The 24,082-nt window shown below is 37.8% G+C and overlaps 1 protein-coding gene across 1 annotated transcript in view; it reads left to right on the forward strand.

Moving 5' to 3' along the window:
- The window catches only part of EFCAB13 (EF-hand calcium binding domain 13), a 98,510-nt gene extending 77,527 nt beyond the window's left edge, over nt 1-20,983 (forward strand). Inside the window, exons 11-15 of the mRNA XM_064582291.1 lie at nt 3,103-3,246; nt 3,835-3,906; nt 7,786-7,935; nt 9,458-9,508; nt 20,745-20,983. Of these exons, the coding sequence (XP_064438361.1) occupies nt 3,103-3,246; nt 3,835-3,906; nt 7,786-7,935; nt 9,458-9,508; nt 20,745-20,944 (617 nt within the window). The 3' untranslated portion in view covers nt 20,945-20,983. The remainder of the gene's footprint in view (nt 1-3,102; nt 3,247-3,834; nt 3,907-7,785; nt 7,936-9,457; nt 9,509-20,744) is intronic.
- Nucleotides 20,984-24,082: the final 3,099 nt, after the last annotated feature.

The following is a 24,082-nucleotide window of genomic DNA, read 5'->3' on the forward strand; positions in this document are numbered from 1 at the left end:
GGCAAAAATTAAAAGTTGGCAGCTTCCATGAAAGAAAAAAGGCTTTTTCTGGAATGGGGTCTGTGTAAAGCTATTTTAAATCCCCTTTTTGTTTTTGGGCTTTATATAAAGTCAGCTACTGGCTTTAAATTTTTTCAGATATGAATATTTTCTATATAATTTTATGCCTCAGACTTAGGACTCCACCCAGTGTATAGGCTTCTATATTATTCTATAGAATTTCTCAGAAATCTACTGCTTCCTTTAGTAGACATTCCTCATGTTCTTTCTTTGGTTTTTGTGACCATGGCACTCTTGTATTTTAACATTTTGATAGCATGGGTATTTTCTACTACTTGACTTCCATTTTTGCTTAAAAGTTAAAAAATAGAACTAAAACCAATGAAGATTATAGTCGTGGAGTTTGTGTACTTTTTTGTTTGGAAAATAAGTTTTAAACTTAGTATCACTGGTAATTTATTTGAATAACCACTCAAATGAGGATTTGGTCAATAAGCACTATCAGGAAAAGAATACAACATAGGTATATATTTAAGGAAACAGAGTCATTTCTGGGTATAAAGAAATAGACAAATACTTCTCAGATTTTCAGTAACCACTCTGCCCTGCATAGGAAATTTCTGACATTATTGTTTCTCTTTTAGGTTAAGAAAAGTGTTTAATAATTCCCTGCTGACATATAAATATGTTACCTGGGTCACATAACATAATTAGAATCAACATAGTATAGTTACCTGTGCTCTAGGAAACAATGCATAGAGGTAGAAAAGAACATAGGCTATGGAGTATGATATATGATGGTTTGTGGTTTTTTGACTTATCAGCTGGGTAATCTCTCTAGGCCATTCTGGTTTCCTCACCTTTAAAAGAAGGAAGCTAATAAAATCATGTTTCTCATAGAGTTTTCAGGATCAAGTACAAAAACACATGTAAAGCATATAACCTAATTATTAGGCACATATTATATACTTGGTAAATGGTAGTTAATTTTGAAATCAGAGAGCAGAGCTCAGAAAGAGACTGGTATTCAGAACAGGTAACTTTTTATGAGGAGGAAGGAAAAAATTTTGAAATTAAGCCATTGGAAAAGGAGAACAGATACAGTTTAGGTACCTGAATCTGGGAGATGGTCACATTAGGAAGATGGCACTGGAATTTTTCAGCTAGTGCAGTGTAAGGCCAGTAACTACAGGGAAGAGTTAGGAAGTGCCACTCTAGAAGACAAGTGTTAACGTAGCAGGCCTGAAGCTGCTCTCTTTAGAAAAGCCTGCTTTCAAGGTTGACTAGCACATGAGAACTTGGCTTTCAGAATGTTCCCTTCATTACTAATGGATAAGGCTAGTTCACTGTGCCTTGACTATTTGTTGGCGAACTTGGAGGGGCCTAGAAAATAGGCATATTGTGAATAAAGTTCTATGCTTTCCTTCAACATGCACACATAATTATAAGGGATTATGGTCAGGTGTCTGATCTTGTAGTTTAATATTTTAGAGGTGGGGCAGGCAGTTCTAGGTAATGATGAGGATTAAGGATAGCCATTGGTTTGGATGACTTTGGAAAGGAAGTGAAGGCTTTTTGGAGTTAAGAGGGCAAGGTCATCCTTATTGTCATCAGATGATAACGGGAAATGGGGTTGAGGGAGGATTATGAGCAAGGTGCCCAAATCCTCAGAGATGGTGAAGGTGTGCTCAGAAAGTAATAGATGATGGTGTCAGGAGGGTGGCTTAGGTGAATGACAGGCCTGAGCCTCAGAGGGGAGGGCTGAGGTTTGATTGAAGGTGGAACTAAAGTAGCCTGACAGCAGCAGCAGAAATTTAGGGGTGTTTCTCTGCTTCCTGGTCCTATGTGGAGCATGGGAGGATGAGCAGCCTCCACTCAAGATGGTTGTGCAGGGAAACCGTATTTTGAAGGAAACCAAGTTTTAGTTAAAACAAAGAAACAGAACTCATACAGGTTTTTAGGTGCCGGCAAAGCTCAGATTGCCATTTTCAGTTGCCTCCCCATGATGTTAGGAGGACAGAAAATGAGGCAGGATCAAAGGTACTAAGGAGCTGTGGTTACTATTTATAGTAGTTCCTGATGGCTTTAGTAATAATCATAGTAGTAGTAGTGACTTTATTGCTACTAATATGACATATTTATTAAGTGCTTGCCATGTATCTAGTATTGTTTTAAGTGTTTTTCATACCTCATCATATTTAATCTCCACATCAACCTTGTGAGGTAGATAGTAGTATTATCTCATTTCAGATATAAGACTACGGAATTTTATAGAGGGGTTAAGTAGTAATAATTTGCTCAAGGTCACATAGTTCCAGGTGACAAATCCTGGAGCCTGGATATGAATGCAAGTCTATCTGACTTAACACTGCCTCCTTTGAAAGGGCTGAAAATGAAGGAAAATTCCAGATGCCAGGGTACTAGTGGATTGTGGTAGAATTGAAAAAAAAAAAAAGGCTAATGAGTCTTTGTAATACTTGTGTTTCATATTTTACATTTCTCATGATTCTAAAATTCATTTCACTTCAATCAGGATGAGTTAATTTTGTTGACTACCATTAGAGCTTCATGGTAAAATAACTACTTTGTGTAATTGCGGTGAAAAATTCAGCTATATGAATCATTTTGGTTGTGCCAATTTTATATTAGCACCAAAGAAACATGACAGACCAAGCATATTGTGCTGCTGGACTTAGAATTCCCTGAGGCCTGGGTTCTTCATTGAAATTTCTTATTCTTCAGTTCAGGATGTGATAATAAATCTTGGACTGCCTCTGACAAAAGTCTTTAGTGATGGCTACTGTTGTTTTTTAAATCAGAGGTTAGGGGGCACCTGGGTTGCTTAGTCAGTTAAGCGTTTGCCTTTGGCTTGGGTCGTGATCTTGGGGTCCTGGGATCGAGCTCTGCACTGGGCTCCCTGCTTGGCAGGGAGTCTGCTTCTCCCTCTCATACTGCCCCTGCTCGTGCTTCCTCTCTCTCAAATAAATAAATAAAAATCTTTGAAAAAAGAAATAGTTCATTCCTTTAACAACAACAAAAAAATAAAATAAAAGATAAATCAGAGGTTAGTCCATTTACCAAATAACTTTCTTCTATTTCTAGAGTTACAGGACATTGTCTTAGCTCTTGATGTGCTTGAAGGTGACACGATACCTGGGAAGAACTTGGAGAGCTTTCTAAGAAATATTGGGATTAAGTCACCTGAAGAAGAGATAGAGAAAATTCTTCAATCAGATTTTGTTTCTGGTAAGCATTTAAATATTACTATCAGGTTTTCTTTGTTTTGTTTGGGTAGGAGACCCTATAAAGAGAGTAGGCAAGGTCTTTGTTTAAGTAAATGGGGTTCCTTTGTTGAGCAAATAAATATAGGTATTTGCTTGTATTACTGTAAACATCTAAAAAGGAGCCTTTCTTCTTTTACATTCCTCTTTTGCAGTTATGAGAATACTTTTTTAAGAAGCAGTTCGAAATTTTGTGGGGGTTGGGCTTGTTGGTATCCACTTCCTCAGATATGTCTTGATTTAGTGACTAATGAATAGTTTGGAAATTCCGGTTCTGTGACTAGAAAACCTAGCTTTGCCACTTTGCGCCAAGTGAAGTTATTGAACTTCTAACTTTCTCGGTATTTTAGTTCCCTTAAAGGTAGAATCAGAAATAGTATATCTACAATCTTGTAAGGTTAATTGCAAAGCATAATGGGTGAAAATGAATCCAAAGTATCTTGTATATAAAGTGTTTAAGAAATTGTATGCTGATTTTGATTTTCATACTAGCTTTTTAATATTATTTTATCCAGGGATTCTTGTCTATCACCTCTCTCTCTCTTTCTTCCAGACGACAACATGGTGAATGTTAAAGACTGTATGAAGGCTTTGAAGGACAACCAGAAATTTTCCAATTTTCTTGGTAAGAGCATTATGGTAAAACTGTTGAATGGCTGGCCACAGCACAGGACTCATTCAGAGGTCACCTAGTCAAATACCATATTTGGTGCTTAAATCTTCTTTGTAGTAGTATTTGTGCCAAATGTTTTTTCATTTATATTTGAACATTTCCACTTACGGCAAACTTTACTACAGTTTTTTTCATTTAAGTATTTTTACTTGAGGGGCGCTCAGTCTGTTAAGCGTGCAACCCTTGATTTCAGCTCAGGTCATGATCTCAGGGTCATGGGATTGAGCCCCACGTGGGATTGAGCACACACACACATGCACGCACTCTCTCTCTCAATAAATAAATAAATAAATAAATAAATAAATAAATAAATAAATAAATAAATAAATAAATAAATAAAATCTTTTAAAAAAAAGGACTTTTTACTTCAATGGAAACGATTGGGAAAATCATGAGGTTGTAATGTTTTCCAATAGCTAAATAAGAAAACTTTATTACATAATAATAGCAGTTTTTAAACTGTTATGAAAAAAACATAGTGGCCAGAAATGTAAGAAATATAAAGCATAAGGCTCTTGTAATGTCACCCTCTGGAAATATCCCTGTTAATGTTTGGTAAGTATCCTTTTAGGCTTTTTTATTGGCATCTATGAATATTTGTGTATTCTTAAATTATTATTTAAAAATTAAATTACTATGTCCATAATATTCCACAACTTGCTTTTTTTAAAGAAATTAACAGTGTATCTTAGATATTGTTTCATGTTCCATTATATCATATAAACTACCTCATTCTTTTTATTTATTTATTTTTATTTTATTTTATTTTATTTTTTTTAAAGATTTTATTTATTTATTTGAGACAGAGAGAATGAGAGACAGAGAGCATGAGAGGGAGGAGGGTCAGAGGGAGAAGCAGACTCCCTGCCGAGCAGGGAGCCCGATGCGGGACTCGATCCCGGGACTCCAGGATCATGACCTGAGCCGAAGGCAGTCGCTCAACCGACTGAGCCACCCAGGCGCCCCTACCTCATTCTTTTTAAAGACTGCATAATATTCCATTGTGGGGATGTACTATAATTTTATCCACAACACTTTTGATAGTATTTAGGTTATTGCCAATTCTTAGCCATTCAAACATTTTGATGAGCATCCTTATATGTGTATATGTGCACAAAGTTTTCTTGGAGGATAAATTCCCCAGAAGTCACAGTGCTAGACCAAAATATATGCAGATACAAGATGTTAACAGCTACTGCTTAATTATCCTCCCAAAGGGGTGTAAAAAATTCACTTTTATCAATAATGGGTATTAGCTATTGAAAATTCTGGTAAAAAAATTCTATTGTTTTAATACATACTTCTTTAAATGACTAGTGAGGTAAAACATATTTTTCATGATTGTCAAGTGTGCTTTGATTATATTTTAATTAGATTGTCTTTTTCATATGAATTTGTAAAGAGCTCTTTATATATTAGGCACAATAATGTTCTGTCCTATCGTAGTTTTTTTTCTAGTTTATAATTCATCTTTGATTTTGGTGGATTGCTTTTTGCCATTTTCTGTCTTATTTTGTCAGTGTTGGTAGTTTTTATTCCCCTAGGAAATTTATTTTATTCAGGTGTTTTACTGGAATATTAATACAGCCCGGATAATTCTTTTGATTTTTTTTGTATCTGGTTTTTTTCTCATTCTTGAATTTGCACATATGTACACCTTACCTTTTTCTATGTTTACTAACAAATCATTTTAATTATCTCTCTTTTTAAAGCACTACCTCTTAATTTATCTTTAGTGTTTCTGTTTATAGTTAAAAAATTAATTTCTGCTTTTGTCTTTATGAAATCCTTTCTATTGTTCTCTTTTGCCCATTTTATAGTTTTTCTAAGTTGTTTAAATTATTAATTTTTTTCTTACTGGACATTAAATGTTTATCATTTTCATTTTAGTAAAACTTTGGTTTATCTAATGGTCTTTGTTTATCATTGTTGTTATATTCAAGTATTTTCAGTCATATTTTGATTTTCTCCTTGATGTAAGAGTTGTTTAAGAGAAAACTTTAAAATTTAAAGCAATTTTAAAAAAATTTTAAAGCAGTTTGAATTTCCTTATTGCTCTATCTTTGTTGTTTAATTTTAGCTATGTTTTTTGTGGTCAGAGAATGAGGTCTATAGTAGAGGATTTGATAGTTTCATGCTCATTAGATATGGAGTTTCTTCAATTATTATATGTTTATTTAAAAGCCACATTAGGGGCGCCTGGGTGGCTCAGTCGGTTGAGCGTCTGCCTTCGGCTCAGGTCATGATCTCAGGGTCCTGGGATCGAGCCCCGCATGGCGGGAAGCCTGCTTCTCCCTCTCCCACTCTCCCTGCTTGTGTTCCCTCTCTCGCTGTGTCTCTCTCTGTCAAATAAATAAATAAAATCTTAAAAAAAAAAAAAAAGAAAGGTGACAGTGATATACAAGCAATATAAATATAACTGAAGAAAAGTCCCCATTTAAAATAGCAACAAATGGGGCGCCTGGGTGGCTCAGTCGTTAAGCGTCTGCCTTCGGCTCAGGTCATGATCCCAGGGTCCTGGGATCGAGCCCCGCATCGGGCTCCCTGCTCAGCAGGAAGCCTGCTTCTCCCACTCCCACTACCCCCGCTTGTGTTCCCTCTCTCACTGTCTCTCTCTCTCTGTCAAAAAATAAATAAAATCTTAAAAAAAATAAAAAATAAAAGCCACATTGTGGTTTTCAGGGACAGGCTAGTGGTAATTCGCATTCATCCTACTATTTGTCTGAGAAACCCTCATGACTTTTTCAAGCAGCCTGTTCCATAATTTTGGACAGCTGCAGAACCGGTCAGTTATTCTACATATTTGGTGGAAATCCTGCCTTATCATTCCATTCCCAAACCATATTTAACATTTGGACTCTTCCTCCTATCAGTAGCCCTCCAGAGATGTGAAATGAACTCATTTTTTTTTTCTTTCACATTGAATCATCTTTTCTCTAGACTCACACTTCCCTTCAGCCCTTCCTCACATGGCCGGTTTGAAACTTCTTACCAATGACTAATGACTAAATCATGGAACAACATCATGAGTTAAATTATACTTCTACATAAACTAGCTAATTTTAAAGTAACTTATTATACATTTCTCTTAATGAATCCTGAGAGATGATTTTTTAGATATATACTTTAGAAATGTGAAGGGTTTTTAAAAAATTTTTATTTATTCATTTATTTATTTGAGAGAGAGAGAGAGAGGGAGCCAGTGGGGGGAGGAGGAGAGGGAGAGAGAATCCCAAGCAGACCCCATTCTGGGCGTGGAGCCCAACGTGGGGCTCTGTCCCAAGACCCTGAGATCATGACCCAAGCCAAAATCAAAAGTCAGATGCCCAACTGACTGAGCCATTCTGGGAGGTCAGTTGTGGATTTCCTCTTCTAGATGTTTGATGTTATTGTGCTAAACATAATAACCTTTGCTGATTCTCTAAATTGGGTAAGTGAGATGACAGGAGCAAGGGGTGTAGGGAAAGAAAGTGGAAAGGGAAGGATTGGGGTTTGAGAGCGGTTATGAAGAATGAGGGTATTTTTTACTGAAATGGTGAGCTCATTAATAGATAACTAGAGAAACTTTGGCATACTTTTTTGTTCATATAGGAATAGCCCACCCAGAACCCAGAATTTTAAGAAAATAATTTTAAGAATAAAGATAAGGGGTTATAGAAAACTGTAGTGGAGAATGGATTGCTCTACTTATTTAAATGGCCACATGTGGTTAGTGGCTGCCATTTAGGACAGTGCAAATCTGGAAGAGTCCATCAGTTTTATTGTTATGTTCCAAAGATTTGGATCCATGGACTGAAGTACATGTTGTATATATATTCTCTCTGTTTGTAGCATTGAATGACATCATCAATTCATTGGACTCTATGGAAGAAAGTGATCAATCTGATAAGGACAAATATGCAGATGTACTTGGAAACACCAATAGAATTTATTTCACTGATGATAGTCTTCAAGAAATACTGGATGATTCCTTTGTTGAGGGTGAGTTAATTGAGTGACTTGTAATAAAAATTTCTTCTAAAATGTTATCCAAGGATTTTTAAATATTTTACCAAACACTAATTAAATCTTAATACTTAGTTCCTAATATTTAGTTAATATTGTAATATTTAGTTCCTAAATAATAGCATAAATGTATTGAAATGTGATTTAGTACAGACCAAATTTAGGGATATACCTTATATTCTATATCCACAGATATATCCATTTAGTAATTACAGTATCAAATTCCTGGATGATCTCTTGGACTGGATTGTAAAGTTGGTCTCAAAGTATTTATATATGTTGTTGTATGGCTTTGAAATGTTTCTTTTTAGAGTAATTTTATTTCAAAGTTAATCCCTTTCCTTTTATGAATTTTAGAGAGGTCTTAATAGTTTTCTAGCTTTTTTTTTTTAGGTGAAAGGCCCTTTGAAAAGCGCAAGTTATTGTTGGAACAATTAAAACATTTGTCTATATAACACTCATATATAAGTGTTGAGCTGCTTTTTGATCTATTTACAAAGAATTTACCTGACCTATCTATATTCTCAGCTGGAATATATCCTTATTTAGAAAGCCATTTCTTGCCTTAAATTTAGCTTCAGGTAAAAAATAAAATCAGATCTGCCTCTCAGGGAACAATTGGCAATGTGTGAAGACAGTTTAGATTGTCAAAACTGATAGGTGAGGGCTGCTGGCATCTAGTGAGTAGAAGCAAGGGATGCTGCTAACCATCCTATAATGCATGGGACAGTATCCCCCCAAACAATTATCTGGACCCAAATGTAATTTTGCTGAGGTTGAGAAATCCTGTTTTAGAATTATCTTATAAAATTGCCAAACATACTATTTTGAAAGTACTTTTTAATAGGTTAGTTGTTGTTGCTGTTGTTTAATCCTGCTTAGAACAAGTAAAAAAAAATTAAGGTGAATATAATGTATTTTTATTCTAACCTCCTTTTGTTTTAAGGTAATACCTGGACTAGTTGTGAGTTATTCTAAACTGCTCTCTAACTGTAATATGGTCCATCTATGCAAATGGACATATTTTATTTCTATCACTTGTCTCTCAAATAGATCTCTGTAACAATTTGCATTTTTGTAGAAAGTGTATATGATGAAGGGTATAACTGCAACTTGTCCCAAGGAAAAGCTCCAGGATTAGACAGATAGGTAGGCAAGCAGAACCAGAGAAGGACAATTCAGACTAATAATTAAATATTTTACTGAATATATGGGCCTGGGGATTAACCTGCCCTCTTAGGGAGAAAGGAAACATTTGTGACATTAGAATCTCAGTCACATTTAAGGAGCTTGGTGGAGGTTGACAAATCCACGGAGTCTAAGAAGTAAGAGGAAGATGAGTAGAGAATAATATTCTGGAAGCCAGTGGAAGATTTTGAGAAGAAGGGAATGGTCAATGAGAAATGAAGTATTTAATCTATCCATTGGCTTTCTTTCAAACTGGATAAAATCAGGATGCTGTTCCTATGGCATAATCTCTCTCCCTCTAAATTTGCAGATTTTAGGAAAGAAGCTTTGTCTTCAAATCTGAGACTACCAAAAGCAGATGGTAAGAACTTTATATATACATATATCTATATATATATCTATATATATAGATATATAGATATATGAAAGCATTCCCTATAAAAGAGTTATTTTTTAGGATCATTGCCAGGTGCCAGTGGATTCCTAGTCCATTTTTCCCACTCCAGCCAGAGTAATATTTTTTTCAAAAAAGTAATCTGATCATGTTATGTCTCCCTATTTATAACTCCTTAAACATTTTCCATTGCTGTTAGATAAAGATCAAAATCCTGCATGTCCTAGTCCTCTAGCACAATTTTGTACCATTACCCTTGTTTTCTATACTTTCAAATACATTGGCTTTCTTTCATTTCCTTAGATCTCTCTTTTCCTCCCACCACAAAGCTTTTGCATATTTTATTCCCTGGAATATTTTTCCCTGACCCTCTTTGCCTAGTTAATGTTTACTCATCTTTCAGATGGGTGTCAGATTCCTCTAGGGAGCCTATCATTATCTGCTAGTCTAGGTCAGCTTTCTTTGTTATATGCTTTCATTAAACCATGTCTAATTCATAGCATTTATTTCATATTATAAGTACCCATTCATATTTTTTAAATGATACTAGAAATGCTCAGTATTTTTACCGTATAAAGTAACAAAAATAAGGGCATCTGGCTGGCTCAGTCAGTAGAGCATATGACTTTTTTTTTTAAATTTATTGTTATGTTAATCCCCATACATTACATCATTAGTTTTAGATGTAGTGTTCCATGATTCATTGTTTGTGCATAACACCCAGTGCTCCATGCAGAACGTGCCCTCCTCAATACCCATCACCAGGCTAACCCATCCTTCCACCCCCTACCCTCTAGAACCCTCAGTTTGTTTTTCAGAGTCCATCATCTCTCATAGTTCATCTACCCCTCCGATTTCCCCCCCTTCATTCTTCCCCTCCTGCTATCTTCTTCTTTTTTTTTTTTCTTAACATATATTGCATTATTTGTTTCAGAGGTACAGATCTGAGATTCAATAGTCTTGCACAATTCACGGCGCTTACCAGAGCACATACCCTTCCCAGTGTCTATCACCCAGTCACCCCATCCCTCCCACCCCACCCCCCACTCCAGCGACCCTCAGTTTGTTTCCTGAGATTAAGAATTCCTCCTATCAGTGAGGTCATATGATACATGTCTTTCTCTGTTTGACTTATTTCGCTCAGCATAATACCCTCCAGTTCCATCCACATCGTTGCAAATGGCAAGATCTCATTCCTTTTGATGGCTGCATAATATTCCATTGTATATATATACCACATCTTCTTTATCCAGTCATCTGTCAATGGACATCTTGGCTCTTTCCACAGTTTGGCTATTGTGGGCATTGCTGCTATAAACATCGGGGTGCACGTACCCTTTTGGATCCCTACTTTTGTATCTTTGGGGTAAATACCCAGTAGTGCAATTGCTGGGTCGTAGGGTAGCTCTATTTTCAACTTTTTGAGGAACCTCCATACTGTTTTCCAGAGTGGCTGCACCAGTTGCATTCCCACCAACAGTGTAGGAGGGTTCCCCTTTCTCTGCATCCCTGCCAACATCTGTCATTTCCTGACTTGTTAATTTTAGCCATTCTGAGGGTGTGAGGTGGTATCTCATTGAGGTTTTGATTTGGATTTCCCTGATGCCGAGCGATATTGAGCTCTTTTTCATGTGTCTGCTGGCCATTTGGATGTCTTCTTTGGAAAAATGTCTGTTCATGTCTTCTGCCCATTTCTTGATTGGATCATTTGTTCTTTGGGTGTTGAGTTTGATAAGTTCTTTATAGATTTTGGATACTAGCCCTTTATCTGATATGTCATTTGCAAATATCTTCTCCCATTCTGTCGGTTGTCTTTTGGTTTTGTTGACTGTTTCCTTTGCTTTGCAAAAGCTTTTTATCTTGATGAAGTTCCAATAGTTCATTTTTGCCCTTGCTTCCCTTGCCTTTGGCAATGTTTCTAGGAAGAAGTTGCTTCGGCTGAGGTCAAAGAGGTTGCTGCCTGTGTTCTCCTTTAGGATTTTGATGGACTCCTGTCTCACATTGAGGTCTTTCAACCATTTGGAGTCTATTTTTGTGTGTGGTGTAAGGAAATGGTCCAGTTTCATTCTTCTGCATGTGGCTATCCAATTTTCCCAACACCATTTGTTGAAGAGACTGTCTTTGTTCCATTGGACATTCTTTCCTGCTTTGTCGAAGATGAGTTGACCATAGAGTTGAGGGTCCATTTCTGGGCTCTCTGTTCTATTCCATTGATCTATGTGTCTGTTTTTGTGCCAGTACCATACTGTCTTGATGATGACAGCTTTGTAATAGAGCTGGAAGTCTGGAGTTGTGATGCCACCAGCTTTGCTTTTCTTTTTCAAAATTCCTCTGGCTATTCGGGGTCTTTTGTGGTTCCATACAAATTTTAGGATTATTTGTTCCATTTCTTTGAAAAAAGTGGATGCTATTTTGATGGGGATTGCATTGAATGTGTAGAGTGCTCCAGGTAGCATTGACATCTTCACAATATTTGTTCTTGCAATCCATGAGCATGGAACGTTTTTCCATTTCTTTGTGTCTTCCTCAATTTCTTTCATGAGTATTTTATAGTTTTCTGAGTACAGATCCTTTGCATCTTTGGTTAGATTTATGCCTAGGTAGCTTATGGTTTTGGGTGCAATTGTAAATGGGATTGACTCCTTAATTTCTCTTTCTTCTGTCTTGTTGTTGGTGTATAGGAATGCCACTGACTTCTGTGCATTGATTTTATATCCTGCCACTTGACTGAATTCCTGTATGAGTTGTAGCAGTTTTGGGGTGGAGTCTTTTGGGTTTTCCACATAAAGTATCATATCATCTGCAAAAAGTGACAGTTTGACTTCTTCTTTGCCTATTCAGATGCCTTTTATTTCTTTTTGTTGTCTGACTGCTGTGGCTAGGACTTCCAATACTATGTTGAATAGCAGTGGTGATAGTGGGCATCCCTGCCGCATTCCTGACCTTAGGGGGAAAGCTCTCAGTTTTTCCCCATTGAGAGTGATATTCGCTGTAGGTTTTTCATAGATGGCTTTTATGATATTGAGGTATGTACCCTCGATCCCTATACTCTGAAGAGTTTTGATCAAGAAAGGATGCTGTACTTTGTCAAAAGCTTTTTCTGCATCTGTTGAGAGGATCATATGATTCTTGTTCTTTCTTTTGTTAATGTATTGTATCACATTGATTTGTGGATGTTGAACCAACCTTGCAGCCCAGGGATAAATCCCACTTGGTCATGGTGAATAATCCTTTTAATGTACTCTTGGATCCTATTGGCTAGTATTTTGATGAGAATTTTTGCATCCATGTTCATCAGGGATATTGGTCTGTAGTTCTCCTTTTTTTTTTTTAAAGATTTTATTTATTTATTTGAGAGAGAGAATGAGATGGAGAGAGAGAGAGCATGAGAGGGGGGAGGGTCAGAGGGAGAAGCAGACTCCCTGCTGAGCAGGGAGCCCGATGTGGGACTCGATCCCAGGACTCCAGGATCATGACCTGAGCCGAAGGCAGTCACTTAACCAACTGAGCCACCCAGGCGCCCCTGTAGTTCTCCTTTTTGATGGGGTCTTTGTCTGGTTTGGGGATCAAGGTAATGGTGGCCTCATAAAATGAGTTTGGAAGTTTTCCTTCCATTTCTATTTTTTGGAACAGTTTCAGAAGAATAGGTATTAATTCTTCTTGAAATGTTTGGTAGAATTCCCCTGGGAAGCCATCTGGCCCTGGGCTTTTGTTTGTTGGGAGATTTTTGATGACTGCTTCAATTTCCTTAGTGGTTATAGGTCTGTTGAGGTTTTCTATTTCTTTCTGGTTCAGTTTTGGTAGTTGATACATCTCTAGGAATGCATCCATTTCTTCCAGGTTATCTAATTTGCTGGCATAGAGTTGCTCATAATATGTTCTTATAATTGTTTGTATTTCTTTGGTGTTGGTTGTGATCTGTCCTCTTTCATTCATGATTTTGTTGATTTGGGTCATTTCTCTTTTCTTTTTGATAAGTCTGGCCAGGGGTTTATCAATCTTGTTAATTCTTTCAAAGAACCAGCTCCTAGTTTCGTTGATCTGTTCTACTGTTCTTTTGGTTTCTATTTCATTGATTTCTGCTCTGATCTTTATTATTTCTCTTCTCCTGCTGGGTTTAGGCTTTATTTGCTGTTCTTTCTCCAGCTCCTTTAGGTGTAGGGTTAGGTTGTGTACTTGAGACCTTTCTTGTTTCTTGAGAAAGGCTTGTATTGCTATATACTTTCCTCTTAGGACTGCCTTTGCTGCATCCCAAAGATTTTGAATAGTTGTGTTTTCATTTTTCATTGGTTTCCATGAATTTTTTTAATTCTTCTTTAATTTCCTGGTTGACCCATTCATTTTTTAGTAGGATGCTCTTTAGCCTCCATGTATTTGAGTTCTTTCTGACCTTCCTCTTGTGATTGAGTTCTAGTTTCAAAGCATTGTGGTCTGAAAATAGGCAGGGAATGATCCCAATCTTTTGGTACCAGTTGAGACCTGATTTATGACCTAGGATGTGATCGATTCTGGAGAATGTTCCATGGGCACTAGAGAAGAGTGTGTATTCTGTTGCTTTGGGATGGAATGTTCTGAATATGTCTGTGAAGTCCATTTGGTCCAGTGTGTCATTTAAAGTCTTTATTTCCTTGTTGATCTTTTGCTTAGACGATCTGTCCATTTCAGTGAGGGGGGTGTTAAAGTCCCCCACTATTATTGTATTGTTGTTGATGTGTTTCTTTGCTTTTGTTATTAATTGTCTTATATAATTGGCTGCTCCCATGTTAGGGGCATAGATATTTACAATTGTTAGATCTTCTTGTTGGATAGACCCTTTAAGTAGGATATAGTGTCCTTCTTCATCTCTTATTACAGTCTTTGGTTTAAAATCTAACTTGTCTGATATAAGGATTGCCACCCCAGCTTTCTTTTGGTGTCCATTAGCATGGTAAATGGTTTTCCACCCCCTCACTTTAAATTGGGGGGTGTCTTTGGTTCTAAAATGAGTCTCTTGCAGACAGCATATCGATGGGTCTTGTTTTTTAATCCAATCTGATAGCCTGTGTCTTTTGATTGGGGCATTTAGCCCATTTACATTCAGGGTAACTATTGAAAGAGATGAATTTAGTGCCATTGTATTTCCTGTAAGGTGACTGTTACTGTATATTGTCTGTGTTCCTTTTTGGTCTATGTTGCTTTCAGGCTCTCTCTTTGCTTAGAGGACCCCTTTCAAGATTTCTTGTAGGGCTGGTTTCGTGTTTGCAAATTCCTTTAGTTTTTGTTTGTCCTGGAAGCTTTTTATCTTTCCTTCTATTTTCAATGACAGCCTAGCTGGATATAGTATTCTTGGCTACATATTTTTCTCATTTAGTGCTCTGAATATATCATGCCAGTCCTTTCTGGCCTGCCAGGTCTCTGTGGATAGGTCTGTTGCCAATCTAATGTTTCTACCATTGTAGGTTACATATCTCTTCTCCCAAGCTGCTTTCAGGATTTTCTCTTTGTCTCTGAGACTCGTAAGTTTTACTATATTAGATGTCGGGGTGTTGACCTATTTTTATTGATTTTGAGAGGGGTTCTCTGTGCTTCCTGGATTTTCATGCCTGTTTCCTTCCCCAAATTAGGGAAGTTCTCTGCTATAATGTGCTCCATTATACCTTCTGCCCCTCTCTCTCTTTCTTCTTCTTCTGGGATCCCAATTATTCTAATGTTGTTTCGTCTTATGGTATCGCTTATCTCTCAAATTCTGCCCTCGTGATCCAGTAGTTGTTTATCTCTCTTTTTCTCAGCTTCTTTACTTTCCATCATTTGGTCTTCTATATCACTGATTCTCTCTTCTGCCTCATTTATCCTAGCAGTTAGTGCCCCCATATTTAATTGCACCTCATTAATAGCCTTTTTGATTTCTACTTGGTTAGATTTTAGTTCTTTTACTTCTCCAGAAAGGGTTTCTCTAATAACTTCCATGCTTTTTTCAAGCCCAGCTAGTATCTTTAAAGTGATGATTCTGAAGTCTAGATCTGACATCGTACTAATGTCCGTATTGAGTAGGTCCCTGGCAGTCGGTACTACCTCTTGTTCTCTTTCTTGAGGTGATTTTTTCCGTCTTGTCATTTTATCCAGAGGATAATAGATTAATGAGAGAACAAAATGCTAACAGGGTAACAACGTTCCCAGGAAATATACTCTAAACAAATCAGAAAAGACCTGAAGCAGTGGGAAAAGAAAGGGAAAGAGAGAAAAAAGAAAAAAAAGAAAAAGATAAAGATAAAAACAAACAAAAGCAGAAAAAAACAAACAAAAAAAACCAGAATGTGATCAAATATGATCAGGCTGGTATATAGATCAGTGCCACACACTAGATTTTGGGTGCAGTTGGTCTGTTAGAAGAAAGTGCCTCCCAAAATTTTAAAGAAAGAAAAACTTATATATGTACAAAAATAAGGGTTGATATGATGAAGGGATGGAATATGACTGTAAAGATGGAAATTATAAAAAATTTTATAAAAGGAATTGATAAGAAGTTGTTTGAAAAAAGAAAGAAGAGGATTTAAAAAAAAAGAGAGAAAAAAAAGGGAGAGAATGTGATCAGGCAGGGAAGTAGGAAAAAACCATACAATAGAGATTTAGGGTATATTTTGATCTGTTAGAAGAAACTATCTCAAAATTTTAAAGAGAGAACACTTATATATATATGCCAAAAATACAGGTAACTACTATGAAGGGATAGAATATGACTCTAAAAATAAAAAATAAAAATGAAAAATAAAATTTTTTTTTTTAAAAAGGGATTGATAAGATGTTGGTTGAAAAAGGGAAAAAGAAAAATTCAAAAAAAAAAAAAAAGACAGTTAAAAAAAAACAACTTTGAAAGACTAAAGAATCATGGTAAAAAAGCCATGAATTCTATGTGCATTATTCCTTCCCCTAGCGCTGGAGTTCTGCCGTTCTCATTGATTGGTAAACTTGGTCTTGGCTGGCTGTTCTTGCTGATCTTCTGGGGGAGGGGCCTGTTGCCGTGGTTTCCAAAAGTCTTTGCCGGAGGCGGAATTGCCCCACCCTTGCCCGGTCTGGACTAAGTAATCTGCTCGGGTTTGCTCTCCGGAGCTTTTGTTCCCTTCAAGCTTTCTGTACAGTTTTGGAGATGGAGAGTGAAAATGGCGGCCTCCCAGTCTCTGCCTCAGAGGAGCCGAGAACTCGGGGCCCCACTCCTCAGTGAGCCCCCAGAGAAAAGCCGCCAGTCACTCCCGTCTCCCCGGTCTCCGGCTGCACTCCGTGCTCACCCGGCCTGTGACTGCGCGTTTCTGTCTCTGGCACCAAACCCCGTGTGGAGTCTCCAAACCCAGCAGATCCCTGCGGTGCACTCCCACACCTCTCCTCCCAGGGGAAGAAAGTGAGTCTCCCCAGATCTGCCGCTTATTGGGTCCCTGCTGGAGGAGCAGTGGCCCGAACTGTGCCGTGGATCACGGTTTATGGCAACCCCGAGCTGAGAGCCCGCACCTGGGCTCCGTCTCTGCAGCCGGCTTCCCCACTCCGATACCTGGGAGCTCTGCCGTACTCAGGCACCCCCGGTCTTTCTGTGACCCCGAGGGTCCTGAGACCATCCTGTCCCACGAGGGTTCCATCCCCTGCTTAGCCACCGGAGTGACGTCCCTCAGCAGAGCCGACTTCTAAAAGCTCCGATTTTGTGCTCCATGGTTCTATCACTTTCCAGAAGCGGCTGATGGAGGCCCCTCCCCGCCGTCTATCCTCCCAAATATTGCCTCGGATTCACTTCTTCGCACGTCCTACCTTCCAGAAAGTGGTCGCTTTTCTGTTCAGAGAGTTGTTGCTCTTCTTTTCTTCGATCTCCTGTTGAGTTCGTAGGTGTTCAGATTGGTTTGATCCCTATCCAGCTGAATTCCTGAGAGGAGACAAAATCCAGGTTTCCTACTCCTCCGCTATCTTGCTCCGCTTCTCCGAGCATGTGACTCTTGATCTCAGGGTCAGAAGTTCAAGTCCCATGTTGGGTATAGAGCTTACTTAGAAAAAAATAAAGTAACAAAAATATGAAATAAATCATATTAATTTGTTAATACCAAAATAATATAATTTTTCATTAAAAATTTTTTATTTGAGTATAGTGAACATACAATGTTATATTTGCTTCAGGTGTACAACATAGTGATTCAACTTCTCTATACATTATGCCATGCTCACCACAAATGTAACTAGCATCGGTCACCATACAAAGCGATTACAATATCATTGACTATATTCCCTACACTGTGCCATGACATATTCATTACATAACTGGAAGCCTGTCTCTCCTACTCCCCCTCACCCATTTTGCCCATCTTACCCCCCTTCTTTCTGGACACCATCTGTTTGTTCTCTATATTGATAGGTCTGATTCTGCTTTTTTTTTTTTTTTTAAGATTTTATTTATTTATTTGACAGAGAGAGAGAGCACAAGCAGGGGGAACAGCAGAGGGAAAGGGAGAAGCAGGTTCCCCGCTGAGCAAGGAGCCCTACACGGGGCTCGATCCCAGGACCCTGGGATCATGACCTGAGCTTAAGGCAGATGTTTAACTGACTGAACCACTCAGGCACCCCCTGATTCTGCTTTTTGTTTGTTTTTTTATTTGTTTTGTTTTTGAGATTCGACGTATGAGTACAATCATATGGTTTTTCTCAGTCTGACATATTTCACTTAGCATAATACCCTTTAGGTCCATCCATGTTGGCAAAATAGCAAAAAAACAAAACAAAAACAAAACAATGAACAACAAAACTCATCTTTTTTCATGGCTGTGTCATATTCCACAATATACTACATCTTTATTCATTCACTGACTGATGGACACTTGAGATACTTCATATCTTGGCTTTTTTTAAGAGATTTAATTTATTTATTTGACAGAGAGAGACACAGCAAGAGAGGGAGCACAACAAGGGGACTGGGAGAGGGAGAAGCAGACTTCCCAGTGAGCAGGGAGCCCGATGTGGGTCTCGATCCCAGGACCCTGGGATCATGACCTGAGCTGAAGGCAGATGCTTAATGACTGAGCCACCCAGGCACCCCCATATCTTGGCTTTTGTAAATAATACTGCAATACACATAGGAGTGCATATATCTTTTTGAATTAGTGTTTTGTTTTCTTTGGGTAAATACCCAGTAGTGGAATTATTGGGTCATATGGTATTTCTATTTTTAATTTTTCGAGGAAACTCCACATTGTTTTTCACAGCAGCTGTACCAATTTATATTCCAGCAACAGCGCACAAGGGCTCCTTTTTCTCCACATCCTTGCCAACACTTGTTATTTCTTATGTTTTTGATTCTAGCCATTCTGACAAGTGTAAGGTGACATCTCATTGTGATTTTGATTTGCATTTCCCTGAGATTAGTGATGTTGAATATCTTTTCTTATGTCTGTTGGCCATCTGTAATGTCTTCTTCAGAGTCCTCTGCCCATATTAAAATCTGACTGTTTTATAGTCATATTTTTAATTATTTGATTAATGATTCTTTCTCTTACGTGCCTGGAAGGGTCATTGAGCCAAGGACTGTGTCTCCAGTTTGCTCCAGTTCCTAGCATTGTTTCTCCAGATCCTAGCACAATCCTGGCTTTCAGCAGGCTCTTAGTAGTAGCTACTATTAATAATTAATATTATATAATATTTACTGTGCTAGGTATTTTTCCAAATCTTTTATGTTATCAACTTATAATTGTAAATATTTATGGAATGAATGAATGACAATAAATCTGTCTTATCTCATTAGTTTCATCTCTCATCACTTCTGCATTTGTATTTATTTTATAGCCATACTACTTATTACAATTTAAATTAGCTCTATTTGCTTTTGGTTCCATATCTTTGTATGTGCTGTTTCCTTTCTACACATTTTCTATCAGACACACTCATATTTTTTCCCCTACACTCAGCTCAAATGTCACTTCTCATCCCATAAGACTTTTCAGAGTTGTAGGTTAGGTGAACTGTCTCAGTGCTTTCATAATATCTTGTGCATATTTTTCTCATCGTACCAAGTATATAATGTATTATAATTTTATTTACAGACACGACAGATTCAGTCTCTGTCTTCAAGGAATTTATAGGAAACCTTTTTTTTAATAGGAAACTCTTTGATGAGAGGGCTGAAATTTTCATTGTTGGTCTTAGTAGCTGCAAAATAAATGTTAGTAGAATGAATAAAGGTCTAGAATGGTATTATGGTATTCTTTCCAAGTGAAGGTTTAGATCTCTTGGTTTAACGCATCAATTTTCAGACTGTGGAAACATATACAATTACTTCATTTTGGGATTGAGAGAGAAATAGAGTGGGAAATGGTCTTGATGAAAAATTAAAACACCCAATAATGATCATGTTTTATATTTTAAATTGGTGTGGTATCAACAGGACTACCCCATTTGGTTGTATGAGCTGTGCCTTGCCCAAAGACGCTTGGTTGAGAGGGTACACGTAGAGACTGAAAAGCACTCTGTATTTCACTGTGCTCTTCAGGCTTGGACCCCCAGTGCTAGCCTGCAGCTGCCCAGAGGAAGGTGTGCCTCTTTGTAATTGATGCATACAGAGTGGTGCCCTTTTTCAGTCACACAAAAGCACAACATGGACTGGTAGTGGCCCTGGGGATCAAGAGCTTTAATCTCAAATTTTAGCCTTTTTTTGTTTATCAGTTGATAGAAATCTTTAGACCTACATGTAGAGGACTTAACTATTATATAAGAAAGGCTTACAGCTCATTCAGAATTTAATGGATTAATGGATTCAGATAACCCATCATATTCTCTTCGGCAGGTAATTTTTTGGTTTTAAATGCTGCTTGAGATAATTGGTTGTTATTTATTTATTTATTTATTTATTTATTTATTTATTTATTTATTTATTTAAACAGAGAGAGATACAGAGAGAGAGGGAACACAAGCAGGGGGAGGGGAGAGGGAGAAGCAGGCTTCCCGCGGAGCCAGGAGCCTGATGCGGGGCTCGATCCCAGGACCCCGGGATCATGACCTGAGCCGAAGGCAAACACTTAACGACTGAGCCACCCAGGCACCCCGGTTGTTAGTTTTAAATAGAAAATATTTTACTTTTTTTCTACAGAGATTTTAGTTAAATATATATACTTAATTTGATAGTTCACTTATAATGGACTTTGGACAAAATATTTTGCACTTTTTAAAACAATAGTATCTTATATATATTTATTTATCTTTGTAGAGATTAAAGAAGCTGCTCATATCTTGTCAAGTGTTGATAATGGCAAGATTGGTATACCTAACTTGGAACGTGCCCTGGAAAGTTTGAATGTTAATTTGACTGAGGAGGACATCAGTGAAGCCCTTAAATGTTGTGACATCAGTGGTGAGCATTTTTTTGGCTTGAGATTCTTTTCATTTTTCCCTGTTTATGAGAAATAGTCTTAAAGCATATATATGTGGGTAAAATGCTAAGGGTAGTCACACTGGAGACTTAGGCTGATAAAAATTAGAGCCAAATAGTCTTCTAATTTAAATATTTATTGACCATATCTATCTGTTCATACTTATCTGGATATGTATGCTTATTTAGATAATTACCATTCATTTCTTATAAGCATGGGTGGGAAAATACCATTGTGTTAAAACAAAGACATGATACCAGCAGCTTCATTTTGATACGCAGTCTTTCTTCAGAGGGGATCCACCTTCATCTGTCCTTCTATAGTACTTGTCTCATTCTGTTTTTTAACCAAAGGAAATACCCAAAGTTTCACTACATTTTAGAAGAACAGTTATTTAGTTTTGGTCATTGTTTCCAAGTGGGTATATATTTATCTGTGTTTTCCATTTTTAACTTCATGTAATATGTACTTGATCTCCTTTCCTATATATATTCACTCTTAAGTGTCAAATCAAGTGGGAATACTTTTAGAATCTGATGAGTTTCACTGGTTTTAGGTGGCTTTTTATTTGGGGCTTATCTTAACCAGCTTGTTTTTTCTATGGGAATCCCATGAGTCTGGGTTTAGGAGTACCTCCCCATCACAGTTTGGTTATTGCCTTTGCCAGGTACCCTAGATTATTATTGACAGTCAATTTATGTTTTGACCTGGTGTTTCTCATATCATGAGCGCAGTATAAATTTAGACTCTAAACCCGCAAGAGATGCAAGAGATTCTTCAAGAATACAGGAGATTTTTTTTCCCCACTGAGTCTCAGAATTAGGAAGATTTAGGTCTCCTTGTTGTTTACCTGGGCCTGTGAATACAGTATTTTAATCTCCCTTTCACTGGATTGAACTTCTTTAAGCATCCCAGTTGGTTTTTTTTTTTATTAACATATAATGTATTATTTGTTTCAGGGGTACAGGTCTGTGATTCATCAGTCTTACACAATTCACAGCTCTCACCATAGTACCTACCCTCCCTGATGTCCATCATCCAGCCACCTCATCCCTCCCACCACCCTCCACTCCAGCAACCCTCACTTTGTTTCCTGAGACCAAGAGTCTCTTATGGTTTGTCTCCCTCTCCGGTTTTGTCTTGTTTCATTTTTCCCTCCCTTCCCTATGATCCTCTGTCTTGTTTCTCAAATTCCTCGTATCAGTGAGATCATATGATAATTGTCTTTCTCTGATTGACTTATTTCGCTCAGCATAATACCCTCTAGTTCCATCCCCATCATTGCAAATGGCAAGATTTCATTTTTTTGATGGCTGCGTAATATTCCATTGTATATATACACCACATCTTCTTTATCCATTCATCTGTTGATGGACATCTAGGCTCTTTCCATAGTTTGGCTATTGTGGACATTGCTGCTATAAACATTGAGGTGCATGTGACCCTTCGGATCACTACATTTGTATCTTTGGGGTAAATACCCAGTAGTGCAATTGCTGGGTCATAGGGTGGCTCTATTTTCAACTTTTTTTTTTTTTAAAGATTTTATTTATTTATTTGACAGAGAGAGGCACAGCGAGAGAGGGAACACAAGCAGGGGGAGGGGGAAAGGGAGAGGCAGGCTTCCCGCTGAGCAGGAAGCCCGATGTGGGGCTCGATCCCAGGACCCTGAGGATCATGACCTGAGCCGAAGGCAGACGCTTAACAACTGAGCCACCCAGGTGCCCTATTTTCAACTTTTTGAGGAACCTCCAGACTGTTTTCCAGAGTGGCTACACCAGCTTGCATTCCCACCAACAGTGTAGGAGGGTTCCCCTTTCTCTGCATCCGTTTCTCTGCAACATCTGTCATTTCCTGACTTGTTAATTTTAGCCATTCTGACTGGTGTGAGGTGGTATCTCATTGAGGTTTTGATTTGGATTTCCCTGATGCCAAGAGATGTTGAGCACTTTTTCATTTGTCTGTTGGCCATTTGGATGTCTTCTTTGGAAAAATGTCTGTTCACGTCTTCTGCCCATTTCTTGATTGGATCATTTGTTCTTTGGGTGTTGAGTTTAATAAGTTCTTTATAGATTTTGGATACTAGCCCTTTATCTGATATGTCATTTGCAAATATCTTCTCCCATTCTGTTGGTTGTCTTTTGGTTTTGTTGACTATTTCCTTTGCTGTGCAAAAGCTTTTTATCTTGATGAAGTCCCAATAGTTCATTTTTGCCCTTGTTTCCCTTGCCTTTGGTGATGTTTCTAGGAAGAAGTTGCTGCAGCTGAGGTTGAAGAGGTTGCTGCCTGTGTTCTCCTCAAGGATTTTGTTGGACTCCTGTCTCACATTGAGGTCTTTCAACCATTTTGAGTCTATTTTTGTGTGTGGTGTAAGGAAATGGTCCAGTTTCATTCTTCTGCATGTGGCTGTCCAATTTTCCTAACACCATTTGTTGAAGAGACTGTCTTTTTCCCATTGGATATTTTTTCCTGCTTTGTCGAAGATGAGTTGACCATAGAGTTGAGGGTCCATTTCTGGGCTCTCTGTTCTATTCCATTGATCTATGTGTCTGTTTTTGTGCCAGTACCATACTGTCTTGATGATTACAGCTTTGTAATAGAGCTTGAAGTCTGGAATTGTGATGCCACCGGCTTTGCTTTTCTTTTTCAACATTCCTCTGGCTATTGGGGGTCTTTTCTGGTTCCATACAAATTTTAGGATTATTTGTTCCATTTCTTTGAAAAAAGTGGATGCTATTTTGATGGGGATTGCATTGAATGTGTAGATTGCTCTATGCAGCATTGACATCTTCACAATATTTTTTCTTGCAATCCATGAGCATGGAACGTTTTTCCATTTCTTTGTGTCTTCCTCCATTTCTTTCATGAGTATTCTATAGTTTTCTGAGTACAGATTCTTTGCCTCTTTGGTTAGATTTATGCCTAGGTAGCTTATGGTTTTGGGTGCAATTGTAAATGGGATCGACTCCTTAATTTCTCTTTCTTCTGTCTTGTTGTTGGTGTATAGAAATGCCACTGACTTCTGTGCATTGATTTTATATCCTGCCACTTGACTGAATTCCTGTATGAGTTGTAGCAGTTTTGGGGTGGAGTCTTTTGGGTTTTCCACATAAAGTATCATATCATCTGTAAAAAGTGACAGTTTCACTTCTTCTCTGCTGATTCGGATGCCTTT

Source organism: Mirounga angustirostris, unplaced genomic scaffold (assembly GCF_029215605.1).
Source record: "Mirounga angustirostris isolate CCGP_5_RB_7025 unplaced genomic scaffold, mMirAng1.0.hap1 SCAF_17, whole genome shotgun sequence".
NCBI classification, from domain to species: Eukaryota; Metazoa; Chordata; class Mammalia; order Carnivora; family Phocidae; genus Mirounga; species Mirounga angustirostris.